The following is an 18,104-nucleotide window of genomic DNA, read 5'->3' as shown; positions in this document are numbered from 1 at the left end:
TGACCTTTTTCCTTTTGTAACCTCACCCTCTGATTGTTCCATTCTTTGGGTTCCTCCCATCGCTTACACTGAGGAAGATGGGCTGCAGAAACCAGTTTTGCTTCATCACACCTTGTTAAGCAAACACTGGTTGTACATTCTGCCAGTTTGCCGGAGGAGACTTGTTTGAAACGAGCCTCCTGCAAATGTCTCCTATTTGATGTCTCAACTGCTCTCGTAAAGCATTCTTACTCAGAACTGATAATTTATGCAGTGACATGCCAGGTATATCCACATGTACAACACTGAGGTGCGAGTGGGCAGTGCTTTTTCCTGGGGGGGACGCAGACCCCTAAACATTAATCTAAGTTTGGCCTCATTGAAGGGCAGTATTTCAACATGAGTAGGAAAATGACAGTACCCCTAAACATTTTTTTAGGGGGGGAAAGCACTGCAAGTGGGGCAGTGCCGGCCCACCCATGAGGCAAGGGGAGGCGGCTATCACAAGCGGTGGGAGAATCCACAGGGGAGCAAATCCCAATGTTGATATTTCTTCCCTACTTGTTCTTGATCTTCCCTCACCCCTTCTTCCCTAGCGGGGGGAGGGTACCGCCTCAGGTGCCAAAATGCATTGGGCAAGCCCTGCCTTGGGGTGGGCTGGGGATAAACGTTGGGGAATGTGTTAGCATTCTCTGGTTCCCATTGTGGCTCCCTGTGGCTTCAGACAGAAGCAAATGAGCTAACAAGCACACCATTCTTCACCTCTTCCATGAGGCAGCAACCTCCATTCCTTGAGCTCCTTCCCGTCAGTGCCAGAGGCCCATAGAATAGGAAGCAGGAGGAGTCTCCCTGCCAAGTCTGTGGGGACTTTTGACCAGTCAGATGAAGGCTATTCACATGTTTGTTCCCATTGCAGGGTCTGGGACTGTGGCCTCCTCTCATCCGATCACTGCCAGCACTCCTGAGGGAAGCAGCTATGGAGCTATTGGTAAAGTAACTCTGGAATTGCAAAGGCACAGCTAGATATATCTCTGTGGCTTATAAAGCTGCTAGTAAAGTTACATTAGAACAGTTAGTTAAAGTATGTGATGGCAAGATGTGGAACCATGAGAGTACTTTTGGGGCTACCTTTGAAAGTGACTCGGAAACTACAATTAATCCAGAATGCGGCAGCTAGACTGGGGACTGGGAGCGGCCCCAGAGACCATATAACACCAGTCCTGAAAGACCTAAATTGACTCCCAGTACATTTCCGAGCACAATTCAAAGTGTTGGTGCTGACCTTGAAAGCCCTAAACGGCCTTGGCCCAGTATACCTGAAGGAGCATCTCCACCCCCATTGTTCAGCCCGGACACTGAGGTCCAGCTCTGAGGGCCTTCTGGTGGTTCCCTCACTGCGAGAAGTGAAGTTACAGGGAACCAGGCAGAGGGCCTTCTCGGTGGTAGCGCCCGCCCTGAGGAACGCCCTCCCATCAGATGCCAAGGAAATAAATATCTGACTTTTAGAAGATGTCTGAAGACAACCCTGTATACAGGAAGCTTTTAATGTTTGATGTTTTATCGTGTTTTTAATATTCTGTTGGGAGCCACCCAGAGTGGCTGGGGAAACCCAGCTAGATGGATGGGGTATAAATAAATTACTATTACTATTATTATTATTATTACTACTACTACTACTACTACTACTATTACTTGTTGAAACAGGATGTGAGGTGAGAGGCAGACACCCAAGAAAACAGCTGGTACAGATAAGCAATGAAAGAGCCGAGCACCTCATTCTGCAAATTATTATTATGAGTTAAATGCTTGCAATACAGTGCATCTATGCCATGAAATAAAAAAAAGCAACATCAGTTATACAAGTTTGGACAACTTCCTTTGTAGTTTGATGTCTTTCCGCATCTTGAGGAGGTCTTGCTCGTCCACTTAGTCTTGTTCCAATAATACATCCATTATTATTATTATTATTATTATTATTATTATTATTATTTGGCAGTGCATTAAGCCAAGAGGTTGATACTCCCGAGAGAGGCATCTCGTACTTTAAATATTCCTGTTTTCTTCCCAGATGAGTCAAGCTCCAGTGGGGGCCAGCAGCTGTCTCTGGAGCGCAGGCCTCGTCGTGGCTCTGACACAGACAGCTCAGTGGAAGAGGAAAGCGACTTTGACACCATGCCTGAAATTGAAAGCGACAAGAACGTCATTCGCACAAAGGTATTTCGCCCAGGATCATTTATGTAAGGAACTTCTCCTTCCAGGTGACACACACAAAAACACACGCATCCCATCTGGCATTATAATTTATCTGGGAAGCAATAAAAACCAATGAGTTACCATTCATGAAATAAAAACAATGAAGGCGAGGAAGGAAAGACAGGGACTCTAGCGAAAAATCAAGGGTTATTTGAGATGAAAAGGCTTCCACCTGCCGCTGGTAAGCAGGGCGCCACATGACCCTTCTGGGACAGGCAGTTCCATGGTTCCGATACCATAGTCAAGAAGGTTCACCTACATCTCATCGCCACCCGCCACACTTCAAATGACAGGGGCTCTTGCAGTCCATGTTGCTGCATTTTACTGCAAAGCATTTAAAGAACCCAGCTGTTGTAAAAACAACAACCCACCAAATGAAAGATATGAACCCTGTGTGGTTTTGACCACAGGTAGCCAATTCTGGCCACAGCTCTAGATGGAGGGCACCATTTATCTCTTTGACTGCGGGGTGAGAGGCAAGTGGCAAGCGGACCCCAGGCACACACTCACTTTGTGCAGGACAGGCAACCGATGTCAGAAGCTGTGCAATATTCTCTTTCATGCTACTCTTGATCTGGTGAGTGCTGGTGCCATAACCAAAGTGAGAGCAGCAGTGCAGAAGACTCTGATGTGCACATGGCTGGGTCCTTATTTATGAAGGGACTTGTTGGACTCCTATTGTCCCTTTATCATTGGACATGCGGGTGGAAGTTGGGAGTCCAACAACATCTGGAGAGCCAAGGGTTCCCCATTTCTGCCTTCACACCAGTGTGGTGTAGTGGTTAAGAGCGGTAGTCATGTAATCTGGGGAACCGGGTTCGTGTCTCCGCTCCTCCACATGCAGCTGCTGGGTGACCTTGGGCTAGTCACACTTCTCTGAAGTCTCTCAGCCCCACTCACCCCACAGAGTGTTTGTTGTGGGGGAGGAAGGGTAAGGAGAATGTTAGCCGCTTTGAGACTCCTGAAAGGGAGTGAAAGGCGGGATATCAAATCCAAACTCTTCTCTTCTTCTTTCTTGTTCCTGTTCTTTTTCATGGTCTCAGTGCATGAATGCGCATGCCTTTCTGAGCTTGTGCAGGACATGCACGGGTAAATTATGTGTGTGCTGTCCTTAAGGGAGGAGGTTTTTCTTCATGTGATTATCCTGAGAATAGGGATGAGGAGGGTTCCAGTGCATTCTGCATTTTGGAGCGAACTCTTGCATTTCACATGCATCCCTGGCCAATGCACAGATCAGAACATTGATCTGCTGATTAACCCATCTAATCCACTGATCAAGCCACACACAGATCCGTGTAGTACTTTTGCCTTTTTAACATGTTTAACAATTTAAGGTGCTCAGAACAGCTCCATGGCCACATGGTAAAATATCTCTTTGGAAAATGCTCCCAGGAAGTGACTGTAAATCATGTTGTGGAATCCTTTCCAGAACAAAAGATGGCTGCCCCCACAATGTCACTATTTTTTTTCTTTTGTAAGAAATCGGCAATTTTTAAAGTGTTTCCCCTTAGAAACCCACCTACACAAAGACATGACCTGGAACCGGTTTTGCAGAAGCAAACAAACAAAAACTAAAGCAGCTCAAGGTGGCACTATGGTGATTCATCTATTCTTACCTGAGTTCCTTCTTAAAGGTTCTTGGCGCAGCTGTCCTGTCCTAGGCCTTTTGCTAGCTTGCATGCCTTTAAATAAACTGTCACAGAATATATTTTTTTTAAAGTTGTTCTCTCTCTCTTTTTAGAGACTGCTATATCTGTCAGATTTATCCAGGAAGGATCGGAGAATTGTCAGCAAAAAATATAACATTTATTTCTGGTACGTAGCTGATAGCCAAAGCTCAGCCTTCTATATCTTAATTTTAGGGCCATGCAGATGACCCAAGGTTTTCTTGGTATAATAAGAGCTGCCTGCCTAAATCCAGCATTAGTGACATCCTCCGTCAAGAAGATGTTTTGGGCATGTGTAGAGAAGCTGAAGAGGGAGGTGGAATGGTGGTCATCTAGGAGTGGAAGGGAAAGTTCTACACCCTATAAAACTTGGCTGTTGCTCAACACAGAAATTGCTGTATGAGAAATTTCAAGACACTAAGATCCAGCTTCAAGTTTTAAATGAGCAGTCAAGAAGTAGGAAGTCTTGAAATTGGAGGATTGGTATGGCGGTGTGGAAATAATGGGATTTACAGTACAGGCAAATTGTAGGGTCCATTTGCCTTTCTTAGCTGATAAAATACATGCCGTTGATTAAAACTCGGTGGAAATGTGTGTGCGTCTTCTTATGCCCATTTATTCTCTTCCTACGGTCTCTTGATCCTGAAGGAACATCATCACAATAGCAGTCTTCTATGCCCTGCCTGTGATCCAGCTGGTGATCACGTACCAGACGGTGAGTTTTCTGCCTTCACTCCACATCTTAGGACCAAAAACTCATCTTGGTGCTAACATCTTGATGACTTGATGAATTTGCTAAGGTAAAAGATTTTGGGGGCTAAAATCCTCTTCATCAGACTTATAATTTTTGGTAATCCATGAAAGGTTATGGGATAATACATTTCCTAGTCTCTGAAGTGCTCCTTGACTATTGTTTAATTTCTGCTGTAAGTCATGGCTAATTGGCTACCCCTTTGATAGAGAGGATACCAGAGAACCAATGACAGAGAGGATGACATTTAAATTAGGTCTCCAGATCCCCTGTTACCTCTTGTTTTTTAAAGGTATAGGGACCCTTGTTTAGACAACTCCACCTTTTCTCCAAATCTCAGGTCGGCTGAGGTCGGTCCTTAGTCCTCACAGCCAATCCCCTTACAGGCGCACCATCATTCTCAAACCATTAAGATGTTGAGAGGTCAGGAAGGCCACAGTATCCACAGTGAAATGTAGCCGGGTTGTGCAGGAGGTTTGAAGGCCATGTCTTCAGTCCTGCTTTTCATTCTTAGGCTGTTTTGCCTCCCTTTCCATTTGCTCATCATCTTTGGGATGGTGCATTCAGAATGCAAGTGACGCCTTCTCTACTGCTCTTCCTAGGTGGTGAATGTGACTGGAAACCAGGACATCTGCTATTATAATTTCCTGTGCGCTCATCCACTGGGCGTCCTGAGGTGGGTGTGGGTGACTCACAGGCCACTGCTTGGGCTTACGTTTTCTCTCTCCTTCCTTTACAATCAGGAAGTAGATAGTGATCTATTCCTGTTTGTAAATGGACTGTTCTGTACAGGAGAAGTTTCTACATTTTTGAACTTCTGGTTTGGCTGGTAACGTTTAGAAAAATAACATTTAATAAGATTTCCTTCTTGGCAGTGCTTTTAACAACATCCTCAGCAATGTGGGACACTTGCTGCTGGGCTTCCTCTTCCTCCTGATTGTGCTGCGCAGAGACATCCTCCACAGACGCTCCCTGGAAGCCAAAGACGCCTACACAACGGTACAAATAATAATAATAATAATAATAATAATAATAATAATAATAATAATGATAATAATATATTATTTATACCCCATCCATCTGGCTGGGTTTCCCCAGCCACTCTGTGTGGCTTCCAACACAATATTAAAATACAGTAAAGCATCAAACATTAAAAGCTTCCCTAAACAGGGCTGCCTTCAGATGTTGTCTAAAAGTCTGGTAGTTGTTGTTCTCTTTGACATCTGGTGGGAGGGCGTTGCCACGGGGTGACCAGGACTGGGCAATATCTGGTTTTCAACATTGCAGCATATCACCAGCTCAACATCATAGTATACTGATATATCACAATGTCTGAAATAAGGGTGGAACTATGTAGAGGCACTGGCTGTCTTCACAGTTTCTCCCACATTGTGATTTTTGCATAGCACACTCCAAACATCATGATTTGCAATATATTGCCTGGTCAAAAATTATGAAACCAATACAGTATACAGTATAAGGCCTTCAAAATGTTTTTGGATGATATACCTAGCGGTGACTAATCACATGGAGGGGTGATTATCTGACGTTTTCAGCCACACAGTAAGCCTAACATTGACATTCCAGGACTTCCTTGGTTTTCCAACTAGGTGTGAGAGTATAGCAATGTTGGGCTTACCATATAGCTACTACCCTACGGAGGCTGCTACATGTCATACAATAAGTTTTCAAGCAGATATTATGTGTTTAGTGGCAATCTGCATCCACCATATGGCCTTAATTAGACAGTAACTTGCCGCTGAATTGTACACTGCAATTATTTATCTTTGTCAATATATCGGTCCCAACCCGCAGTGCGTAAATATTCATTAATCTGGCTGAACATTTTAAGCAGCAGCACAAATAAGGATGTATATGGCAGACTACATTTCTTCTCGTGAAGGTGTCTGGTGTAAAAGAGCAAGATATTTTTCAAACAGAGCTGCTACCACAGTTGTCACATCCAGCCAAAACTGCAGTGCCTGTTAGTTAGACAGATGGATTTTTGTCTGCAGTGTTGAATGAAGGACACTTTCCAAGCTTATATGCACACTACCAATGTAAGATACTGTTCTTGGTCCCTCTGTTTCAGGAATATGGGATTCCCAAGCACTTTGGCCTCTTCTACGCCATGGGCATAGCTTTGATGATGGAAGGTGTCCTCAGCGCTTGCTATCACGTCTGCCCCAACTACTCTAATTTCCAGTTTGGTAAGTGTGTGGCTTCTTCTAGCCGAGGAGCTAAGAGGTTTGTTTACTTCTATGGATATTTTGAACAGAGTCCCCAAGAACTGATTTCGGATAGCTGAATCAGTGGCGGATCTTGGGGTCTCAAATTTCAGTGGCATCCCGTGCGACACCAATATTTGGCACTCCATAACATGTCATAGTTGCAGCAGCCCCTGCGTCTCCCCCAAGGCAACCAAACCGGTTGCACTTCCCTGAATCTGCCTCTGGCTGGATGTTTTGGGTTTCAGTGTGCTCGAGGTCCTCTTTCAGTTAGGGTGAACATAGATCTGAACACTATAGTAGCTGGGGAGAGATGTTGCTTTGAGGACTTAAGAAGTGGGGCAGGGGTATCAGTGGCCACATTCTTTAGATAATGTGTTGTTTGGGGCACTGGAACAAAGACTCACCTTCAGTCACATTTTTACGATTTTTTGCCACACCCACGGGTGCCCAGAACTCTTACCTTGAAGGAACCCCGCTGTGGTGGTCTTAGTTCACAACCACAAGAACCTTACGAGCCACAATGGGGTGGTGATAGCGCCCTCTGGTGCAAAGAGAGGATTTCTCCCTTAGAAAAAGATTTGCCAGTAATACCACTGTTGCCAATTTGTAAGATACCATCGATATATCATTTTCATATACTTTTCTCTTAGACCATAACATGCTGTAAATTTTATCTCCATATTCCACAATCGTTTCCATGCTTCCTTGTCTATATTATGACCAATATCTATTGCCCAGTGTATCATTGAGGATTTTACTTGCTCATCCTTTGTCTCCCATTTCAATAACACTTTATACATTCTAGACAGCACTTTTACATTACATTCCAACACGTCTCTCTCCAGTTGTGATATTTGTTCCCCAAACCCTTGTATCCTATCTTTCTTAAATACTTCATTAAATGATGATATTGTATCCATGTTGTTAATTTTCCTGATAATTCCTTAAATTCTTTTAATATGTACTCTCCTCCCTCTTGTTTTAATAAATTTTAATAAATAATTTGTCCATCCTTCTATCATATTCTATTTTTTTTACCGTATAGCTTCCAACGGTGAGAGCCAAAGTGGGGTTTTTTGCCTCTAATAAATTCTTATATTTATCCCATACTCTATACAGATTCTTCCTAATTATATGGTTTGTAAATCCCTTTATGAACTTTCACCTTTTCATACCATAAATAAGCGTGCCAACCAGAAATATTGTCATGACCTTCTAAATCTAGAATATGTGAATTCTCTAATGTCATTCATTCCTTCAACCAACAAAAACAGGACGCCTCATAGTATAGTCTCATATCCGGCAGGGAAAAACCTCATATTTCTTTTGCATCTATCAATATTTTGTACTCGTTTTTTCCCCTTGCAAATTAAATAGAGAAATATATTTTTGCCATGTATTGAAACGATCTGTTGCCTTTTCTCCTCCTTTGACAGACACCTCATTCATGTACATGATCGCAGGGCTGTGCATGCTGAAGCTCTACCAGACCCGCCACCCGGACATCAACGCCAGCGCCTACTCTGCCTACGCATCCTTCGCAGTGGTCATTTGCCTTGCTGTGCTCGGAGTGGTACGGATGTATTCGACACCCTCTGCCCTTCAGAGAGAGGGACCGAATCAGCAAAACTTGGGGGAGAGCTCTGAGAATGGGGTCAAAGGCAAATAGGCTGTAGCATCTGCAACAAAATTGCCTGTGCAGCCTTACTCTCAACCTCTGCAGGATTCTCGTGGTTTTAGGTTCGGGTTCTGCAGCAGCCAAGTATTAGAAAAACAACCGCTACAGTTCCTTCCATACTATCCTAACACTCATGGCCCTTTATACAAAAGAAGTGCTCTGATTAAAGCCCATTATTTTGCTCTAACTGCTTTGGGAACGGTGCTAGCCTTGGTGCATGTCTCTTCCCAGTACTTTGGCTACTTGTCGCAGATGCCGGGAAAGGTGCGAGGTCTCCCGGGACATGGGATGGCTGTTTCTGTACTCTGGGTTATTTGAGTATCTACATCTTCAAACCATTCTAACAACCAGACATAGATAGGTTTGGAAAATGCCACCTGTCTGTAGAGTATCTATAACCTCTCATTGCAGAGAAGGAGACCTTTTTCATAATTGGACATAACGCACAATAATTCTTTTTTTGTTTGCTGTCAGGTTTTTGGAAAAAATGCTTTGTGGTTTTGGATCCTCTTCTCAGTCATCCATGTTGTGGCCTCACTTGGACTCAGCACCCAGATCTACTACATGGGCCGTTTCAAGATAGGTAAGTTTGATGACAGGTGATTGACACTTCAGGCCTCCTAAATATATTCACCTGGAGGTAAATCCATGGGACTGCTCAGCCTTTTACCTTTAGGATTGTAGCCCCAGAGATAGAATAGGAGTGGTGCTTATTCCCTTCATACTGTTTGTTTCTGGTCTATTAAATAAAGGGATTTTCACCTTGACTCCCTATGAAATCTTGCTTTAAAAAAAAATTAATTATACTTTTCAAGTTTATACATTTCACTAATTTTACAATCATTTTGACATTTCAAAACTTGACTTCCTTCCCCCTCTTTCTGCGGTTCCTTAAGTTTATTTTTAATATCTTCTGCATATCCAAATTAACTTAATTTTCTCATTTATTCATCTTCTTTAAATATATTCTTATGAAATTGCAGGTTATTACAAGAATCCTGCCAATGTTCTTATCTGTTTACAATTTATCTGTAAATAGTCAATAAACCATTTCCATTTTTTTTATAAAAAGTTTATTATCTTGATTTCTATTCTTCTGGTAAGTTTCACCATTTCTGCATATCCCATAAGTTTTTGTATCCATTCTTCCTTTGTCGGGACTTCTGCTTCTTTCCATTTTGGGGCAAATAACATTATTGCTTCTGTAGTAGCATACATGAATAAGTTTCTATACAGTTTAGGCAGTTCTTTCCCTATAATTCCCAAAAGGAAAGCTTACAAAGGTTATTTTAAACATCCTTTTCATTTCATTATATATCATTTCCCACTAAGCTTTAACTTTACTACAAGACCACCACATATGATAAAAAGAACCTTCTTTCTCTTTACATTTCCAACACTTATTTGATTTAGATTTATACATTTTTGCCAATTTACTCAGTGTTAGATACCACCGATATATCATTTTCATATACTTTTCTGCTGTAAATTTGATATCCATATTCCACAATCGTTCCCATGCTTACATGTCTATATTATGATCAATGACGATTGCTTTGCCTCTGCCTAATGTACTTAACTGCATGCTGGTGCTGGGCTGCGTGCGAGGAATTATTCACTTTCCTGCCAGTGGCCCTTTACTCAGGGAGGAGGCTGGTTGGGAGACGTGTGTCTGTGTAAGTGCTTCTGCTTTAGTGGGCATTTGGGGGGCTGGGGGGCTTTCCAACGGCAGCACATACATTTATCCTTCTTTGCTGTGCCGTTATGCTCCTCTCACTAGCATCTTTCCCCCTTTCTCTTCTGCTTCGCTTGGCTGCAGATGTCTCTGATCCAGGTAACCAGCACTTGGTGCGATTCCTCTTTCCCTTTGGGCTGAGCATGCAGAAGCCTTAGCAGCCAGAATAGGAGGGATGTTCATTCTTCTAACGCTTTAGGGGAAGGTCAATAGCTTGGGCTAGGGCTGGGCAATACCTGATTTTCAACATCGCGATATATCACCAGCTAAACATCACAATATATCACAATGTCTGAAATAAGGGTGGAAGTATGTATAATGGTACCTTGGTTCTCAAACTTAATCTGTTCCAGACTTTTGGTTTTGGAATGCTTTGGTTTTGGAACAGACTTCCAGAACGGATTAAGCAGCAGGGCAGTGTGACACTTCCCATTTCAGCTCAAGTGGTGAAACAGGATGTGCCCCTCTACCCCCTGGCCATCAAGAAATGGTTCTGGATCAAGCAGGGTCCAAAATGCAGACCAGAGTTATGTGAGGGAATGCAACTCCATTCAGAACAGGTTGGAAACAATTTCTTGTACCACATTAGGCCAACTAGTAGTCAGCTCACAACACTATTACATTATTAGTACAGTGGTACCTCTGGTTACGTACTTAATTCGTGAGGTCCGTTCTTAACCTGAAACTGTTCTTAACCTGAGGTACCACTTTAGCTAATGGGGCCTCCTGCTGCCACCGCGCCACCGGAGCATGATTTCTGTTCTCATCCTGAAGCAAAGTTCTTAACCCGAGGTACTATTTCTGGGTTAGCGGAGTCTGTAACCTGAAGCGTATGTAACCTGAGGTGCCACTGTACAGTGGTACCTTGATCCTTGAACAGCTTGGCTCCCAAACAAATCAGCTCCCGAACACCACAAACCCGGAAGTGAGTGTTCCGGTTTGTGAACGTTTTTCAGAAGCCGAACATCCGACGCGGCTACTGCAGCTTCCAATTGAGTGTAGGAAGCTGCTGCAGCCAATCGGAAGCCACGCCTTGGTTTCTGAACTGTTTTGGGAGTTGAACGGACTCCCGGAATGGATTAAGTTCGAGAACCAAGGTACCACTGTACATTATTATTCTAAGAACCTTTGCAAGCCTTACGGCACAGTTGTTCTTGAGCTACAGTTTCCATCCTGCCAGATCATTCATTGGCCATGCTGACTGGGGCTGATGGGAGTTGTAGTCCAACAACATTTGGATCTCACCTTGTTAGCTACCCCTGCCTTACAGCGCTGGGATGTTTTGTTTGTTTTTGTGGAATTTATAACCTGCCCTTCACTATCTGGTCTGAGGGCAGGAATGCAGCACCCTTAACACAATCAATGGCAATAAAACCAGAAACGCATAGAAGTCGAAAACTCGGTATAATAAGCAATGCCAGCGAGACACTGTACTCCTCTATTAAACAACAGCACTACCGGCCCAGAGTTTTGGCAAGAGCGCATCTATTTGGGGCACGATCTTGCTGAATGTGCAAGATCTCACAATTTTGGGTGAGATCTCAACCAAAATTGGCATGGGAATTGGCCGGAAATTGGCCAGAAATTGCCAGCGCCTGGCAGGGTACATGATAGAGTGGGCAGTGTCCTTAGATAAAACGAAGCTCCTTCATAGGAGCTGTGCTCTGTTAGGTTTTCACCCCCTGTGCTCTCAATCTCTGGCAGACTTTGGGATTTTCCAGCGTGCGGTTATGGTCCTCTACACAGATTGCATCCAGCAATGCAGCTGGCCAATGTACACGGTACGTATTTCCCTTGTTCTCTTTAGCCATCTCTGGCTGGTTTGGAGAGCTGCTTATTCCCTTTTGCATCTGAGCATGCACACATGGGTGAGAGAGAAATTGCTGTCTGGCTTTTATTATCAAAAGGAAAGTCCTCAACTCTGAATGGATCATAGGTAAAGGGACCCCTGACCGTTAGGTCCAGTCGTGGTCGACTCTGGGGTTGCGGCGCTCATCTCGCTTTACTGGCCGAGGGAGCCAGAGTACAGCTTCCGGGTCATGTGGCCAGCATGACTAAGCCGCTTCTGGCGAACCAGAGCAGTGCACGGAAACGCCGTTTACCTTCCCGCCGGAGTGGTACCTATTTATCTACTTGCACTTTGATGTGCTTTCGAACTGCTAGGTTGGCAGGAGCAGGGACCAAACAATGGGAGCTCACCCCATCACGGGGATTCGAACCGCCGACCTTCTGATCAGCAAGCCCTAGGCTCAGTGGTTTAACCCACAGCGCCACCCGCGTCCCCGAACAGATCATGCCTAATCCTTATTATATAAACTTAGAAATTTAAAATCCGTACTTGCTTTCCTGCTTGCCTTGGTGGTCTCTGGGAGTAAACTGAAAGAGGGCCAGAGACTCACCACACACAGAGCAAGAGTGGTGCTGGCAGGATCTTTGCAGCCAGACTCCAAGAGACACTGACACCAGTGATATCAGTGTGGAGTGGAAGTCTATGTTCTCAGCAATTGACCTGGCATGGAGCAAAAACATCTGGAAATCAGAATTTTGGAGTGGGGAATGAAGTTGTACTTCCTGGTTAACTTTTGCAGGAGAAATGGTGTATTGCAATGGTTAAGAGCACAAACATTGAGACAGAAAGCCTGAGATTCAAAAGTCACCTCAGCCATGAACCTCCCTAGGTGGTCTTTTTAGCCAAGTGATTACTTCTTAGCATGGTGGATTTGATTTAAATCAAATCGATTTAAATCACTAGTCAGTAAGACTTGATTTAAATCATTTTTTACAGAAAGATTCATTCTTGCTGGTATCATCTTACAACCAGAGGAAGGTTTCATTTTTTGGAATAATAAATTTTCAGAGTAGTTTTTCACAGTTACATCAAAAATTACTGATTTGGCTATACTGTTAGAAATACATAGACACATAATTATGAAATTATTGTGAGGTTTAATAAGTTAACTTTATATTTGAACAACTTTTCTGCTGTACTTTATTGGAAGGAGAAAAAGAGTCATTTCCTTAATAACAATTTAAACAATTTATTTAACTAAAACAATAACATTATAGCCTATGTATCCATGTTTGTTAACTGATGTGGTTAAACAATTAAAAAAAAAACTTAGGCTGAGTTTTAGCACACATGAAAAACTTAAAACAAATCCTTATTTCCTGAAGCATAGCCTTTGGACTATAATGTAACTTAAATAGAAAAGTATCTTTAGAAATATTTTTAAATAGAAAACTATCTTTAGAAATATTTTTCCTCCAAAAGCATTTTATTTCGAACACCAGGATAACAAGGGCTGTCTCTTGCTCCCTCCCTTTGCCTCCCTCTTTGTGAAAGATCAGACAAGACGTGGAGGAGGTGCTCTTCATTAATTTGTTTAAAACCAAAAATGAAAGCTTCTGTTTCCCCTTTGTGGCCACAAAAGAGGAAGGTTGCAGACTTGTTCGCTAGTCAGAAACTATTGCTATTTTCCATTGCATTTGAACCAGGCACATAACCTCATTATTATGTGGAGTATTCAGAACATTCAATTTTTTGTAAATGCTTAGTAGCAAAGCATCAACAGTTACCTGAAAACATTTTTAAAGTTTCTTCGCAGGTATTTTGGAATAAAAAGGATGATCCGGCCCAGAGTGAGGCATTTTTCTGTCCCAAAGTTAAGCACGTACTTAACTCTCTCCCTTTGAAACCAATGGTTTCAAACATCAGACGAGGTTTAAAGATGTTTCGTATGTTTGGATTGTCCCTTGGGCCTCTGAGTCTCCAGCTGCAATGGCAACTGTGACTTGACACACATTTCTGGTTTGCTAATGAGGGTTCTTGCTTCTTTCCTCTAGGACAGAATGGTCCTGCTTGTTGTTGGGAATCTAGTCAACTGGTCCTTGTAAGTAGGGGGCTATGTGGATGTTTCACATGCTCAGGGAATACAATCAGAATGGTCTTATGTGGATTAGCCCCAGAAATTCCCCCCTCATATCTGAGGTTTCTTATATACTTTTGAAGCAGGATGGTTAGAAATAATGTAAAGATTTTGCTCTCTGGTCGTTTTGTCTTCTTCTCTCCAGCCCTGGCCCCTGATAAATTTAAGACATTTCCCAAATATCACTCTGATTATTGTTAGTGGAGAAACCTAAGTTCCCTTAAACGCATGGTGGGGAGTCACTTTTAGCTTGAGGACTGAATTCAGACCTGGTTGGCCTTCTAGGGCTTTGAATGGTGAGCAGGGCCAGAGCCAAAAAAGCAAATTTTGCATACTTTATTTAAATATATTTTATGTCCATTTTATGCATTTTTCATTCAACCCCCCCTTAGTTTTGGGGAGAATTGCATGTAAAATACAGGACCTGTGAAGTATGGAACGGACAGATGTCAAATGACATCAGGTGGGCAGAGTATGCTCAGAGTTCCCTCAACAGCCATTTGGAGGAGCCTGATCCTGCAAATTGGCCCATGGCTGGAAGTTCCAATGCTGTAAAGGGAGACCCAATTAGACTAAGTACTAGTTGCTCCTTAATTCTATGCAAGCATCATCTTATATGCTTGACCTGCAAGATGGCAGCATCCCTCTTCAGTATGTGCAGTGTGGGTGGCGGGTGATATTGGTATCATGAGCCATGTACCAGGATGGCAAGTTATGGGGGGCCTGCACCTTGGATAACATAACCCTTGTCCCTTTCCTTCCTTAGTGCCATTTTTGGACTGGTGTATCGGCCAAAAGACTTCGCCTCCTACATGCTGGGCATCTTCATTTGCAATCTCCTGCTGTATCTTGCTTTCTACGTCATCATGAAGGTAAAGGAGTAGCACCTGCAGCTCTTTTCTGTCATTATTGTGAGAACTTTAACAACTGGCTTTCATACGCGAGCCCAAAAGATGCACTGTGTGAACTTACCAGTTCTACCTGTCTTGTGCCAAACTATAGCAACACAGGGCTTGTTTCTCACGTCTTTTTGATAATAAGTTTTATTGAGTTTTCACTTTACAAATGAAATGGCTGTCGCTGAACACACAAACTAGCATAGTTTGGGTGATAGATTCCCCAAAGAGAGAGTTACTAAAACTAAAGCTGTATCAAATACCCTCTCTAAGAAGACTGGGAATTTGGGGGGGGGGGCTGATTTTTTTTGTTATTTTTGACCAATAACCACGTTCCATTAAATTTATCATGTTTTGCCACCTTTCGCTATTTTGTGTTGTGTCAATTTGTGTCAAAGTGCTATCTCCCATATTATGTCATAGCATGTATTTGCAAGAAGGCAATTTTAGATTGAACATTTTGCTGGGTTATAATTACCTACTGCACGCCCACTCTAGTGGTAGATTTACTTTCTGAGGCTCCACCGTAGATGTCATGGGGATTATTGGATTCCTGTTGAAAAGGTAAATCCCTTGCTACGAATTCCAGTTTTCTGTGGTTCCAGGAGGCTATTCTAACCCTTAGAATAGCACAGCACTTGGACAGGAGGCAGGACCAAACACCTGGTTCTTCTTCCTCCAGGGTAACTCGTAGCCATGGGAGAATGTGGGGTTCCCACGGCCATCTGGCAACTGGCATTGCCAAGGACACTACTGTATGACAAGTAACTTCCAGCAAGTTGAAGCACATTTCTAGCACTCTAGGTTCAAATCAGTGACTGGCAAAAAAGCAGCAGAAGCAGCAGCAGCACAGATTTGTTTGGGTGGGGAATCAAAGTCTTTATGATGCACCCCTTTGGCTTAAATGTTCTCCTGGGCTCCTGGGAAGTGTCTGCTCAAATATCATTTATTTGAGGGGATTATTTTAAGGTTTTTCCCCTTTTCAGCTCCGCAGCTCAGAGAGGCTTCTGCTCATCCCTCTATTCTGCATCGTGGCCACAGCCGTGGTTTGGGCAGCAGCCCTTTATTTCTTCTTCCAAAACCTTAGCAGCTGGGAGGTAGGTTTCCTCATTTGTTGCCCTCTCTTGCGCTTCAGGCACAAAATACATAAATTTAGAAATACAGTGTATAATTGATTTCCTCCAAGCTTTCTAATGCTTGCAATACTCACGAATTTCCAAAATTATCTTAACTGTCCAAAGCCACCCCCCCCCACAGCATAATAATAATAATAATAATAATAATAATAATAATAATAATAATAGAAACCTGCACATGATCCACATACTTAAAGTTTAATCCCTGGAATTTCTGTTAAATTCTGTTCGGTTCTTCTGTTAAAGAAGACATTGGGAAAAGAATTTGGCAAGAGTTCTGCTGGAGATCTTGAATAACTGCTGCCAGCCATCAGGCTAGATGGACATGGCCTTCCAGGACTGTCTGCTTGGCATGGCCTTTGCAATCTTGAATACTTACTGCAGTAAACAGCTGTGGTATTGGAGGGAGCAGCCTGGTTGCTCTAACTCTTTATTTGCTCTGCCTTCCAATTTGAATCCCTGTCTTCAGACTTACACCTCAAGCTCCTGGGCAACGTTTTATTTCTGTGTTGTTTCAAATGCTGCGACACGCCAAATATTAACGAGAACCAGTTGTGTAGAACCTGCCCTTTATTTATGCAGAGTTGTCCACCTCATGCTCTTGGGAGGTCTGTGAGAAAGTTTATAGAACGTACCCAATATCCTTGCTATTCAGGAATCCAGGAATGAGGGGGGTTTGCAGCCCAATGCACAGGACATCCATGGAAGTGATAATCTTACAACTTTGCCTCTCCCCAAGCACTACAGGAATAATAGTGTTGCAAGCAATGAGAGCTGTTGCACAGGCATCCCCGTTAACACATATTAAAACCACACGACCCCAGAAACCCGGAAGTGGGGGGAAAGACTTGAAGAGCCTCAACAAAGCTCTGCCTCATGAGTCGGAGGTGCAGCAGGGCTTTGATGAGGCTCTTCATCCTCTTGGCTAACAGCTGATGCACAGAAAAGCAGATGCTGCTGCTCCAGTTGCTGTGCATCAGCTGTTAGCCCAAAAGCCCCAGTGTGCTTCTTGGCTTGTGAGGAGACGCTCCCCGGAGCCCAAAGAGGACATCCCGGGGAAGGTCTCCTCACGAGCTGGAGGCGCCGTGGGGTCCTCCTTATTTCACTTCTGCATGCAGGGGGGCAGAACATAATCCACGTGTAAATGGGGAGTTGCCTGTATTCAGCCCCAGTACTCAAGGGATACGATACCGCCAATGATTTGCTGAAGAATTATTAACAAGGCCTCTTCCAAAGTCATGATTACCTGCTGAAGGCATTGTGGCATATAACCCCCTCTCCCCCCCCCCAATATTTCCCCCCTGCTTCTGGGAGGGTGGGGAGCACACATGTGTTAGGAATTTCTCTACAGCACCAGAAAGACAGAACTTTTGAGACGGAGTTGGAATTCACTGCCTGTGCCCATTTTTTCTGTAGGAAACTCCCGCAGAGTCCCGAGAGATAAATCGCCCGTGTATCCTTCTGGGATTCTTTGATGATCATGATGTCTGGCACTTCCTCTCAGCAGCTGCACTGTTCTTCTCCTTCTTGGTGAGGTTTTCCTTAAAGTCCCTCTATCAATGTTATGCTGGATAGGCTTCCTGTCTCACCTGCTTCCATGTCATAGCACACTCTGTGCATTCGCACACATTACCTTAAATACTTGTTGTCGTTTTAATGGACATGCAGGTCAGACTTACAGTGGCACCTCAGGTTACATACGCTTCAGGTTACAGAGAAATAGTACCTCAGGTTAAGAACTTTGCTTCAGGATGAGAACAGAAATCGTGCTCCGGCGGCGCGGCAGCATCAGGAGGCCCCATTAGCTAAAGTGGTGCTTCAGGTTAAGAACGGACCTCCGGAACGAATTAAG

At 43.5% G+C, this 18,104-nt stretch overlaps 1 protein-coding gene across 5 annotated transcripts in view; it reads left to right on the top strand.

Moving 5' to 3' along the window:
* SIDT1 (SID1 transmembrane family member 1) overlaps nt 1-18,104 on the top strand; it is a gene marked incomplete at its 5' end in the record, with an annotated part of 52,437 nt that overhangs the window by 26,748 nt on the left and 7,585 nt on the right. For 3 of the 5 annotated variants that reach the window (XM_083419828.1, XM_083419827.1, XM_083419826.1), the window contains 14 exons: nt 896-967; nt 2,048-2,193; nt 3,974-4,047; nt 4,548-4,614; nt 5,253-5,326; nt 5,526-5,649; nt 6,743-6,860; nt 8,318-8,454; nt 9,034-9,142; nt 11,999-12,075; nt 14,138-14,184; nt 14,987-15,092; nt 16,103-16,213; nt 17,669-17,782. In XM_083419828.1, the coding sequence (XP_083275954.1) occupies nt 896-967; nt 2,048-2,193; nt 3,974-4,047; nt 4,548-4,614; nt 5,253-5,326; nt 5,526-5,649; nt 6,743-6,860; nt 8,318-8,454; nt 9,034-9,142; nt 11,999-12,075; nt 14,138-14,184; nt 14,987-15,092; nt 16,103-16,213; nt 17,669-17,782 (1,376 nt within the window). Of the gene's footprint in view, nt 1-895; nt 968-2,047; nt 2,194-3,973; nt 4,048-4,547; nt 4,615-5,252; nt 5,327-5,525; nt 5,650-6,742; nt 6,861-8,317; nt 8,455-9,033; nt 9,143-10,378; nt 10,394-11,998; nt 12,076-14,137; nt 14,185-14,986; nt 15,093-16,102; nt 16,214-17,668; nt 17,783-18,104 lie in introns of all 5 variants that reach the window. The other 2 variants (XM_083419829.1, XM_083419825.1) reach the window with 1 other exon arrangement.

Source organism: Podarcis tiliguerta (assembly GCF_965153285.1).
Source record: "Podarcis tiliguerta genome assembly, chromosome: 17".
NCBI lineage: Eukaryota > Metazoa > Chordata > Lepidosauria > Squamata > Lacertidae > Podarcis > Podarcis tiliguerta.
The sequence above is the reverse complement of the archived record's forward strand: the minus strand, read 5'-3'. Positions and strand labels throughout refer to the sequence as shown.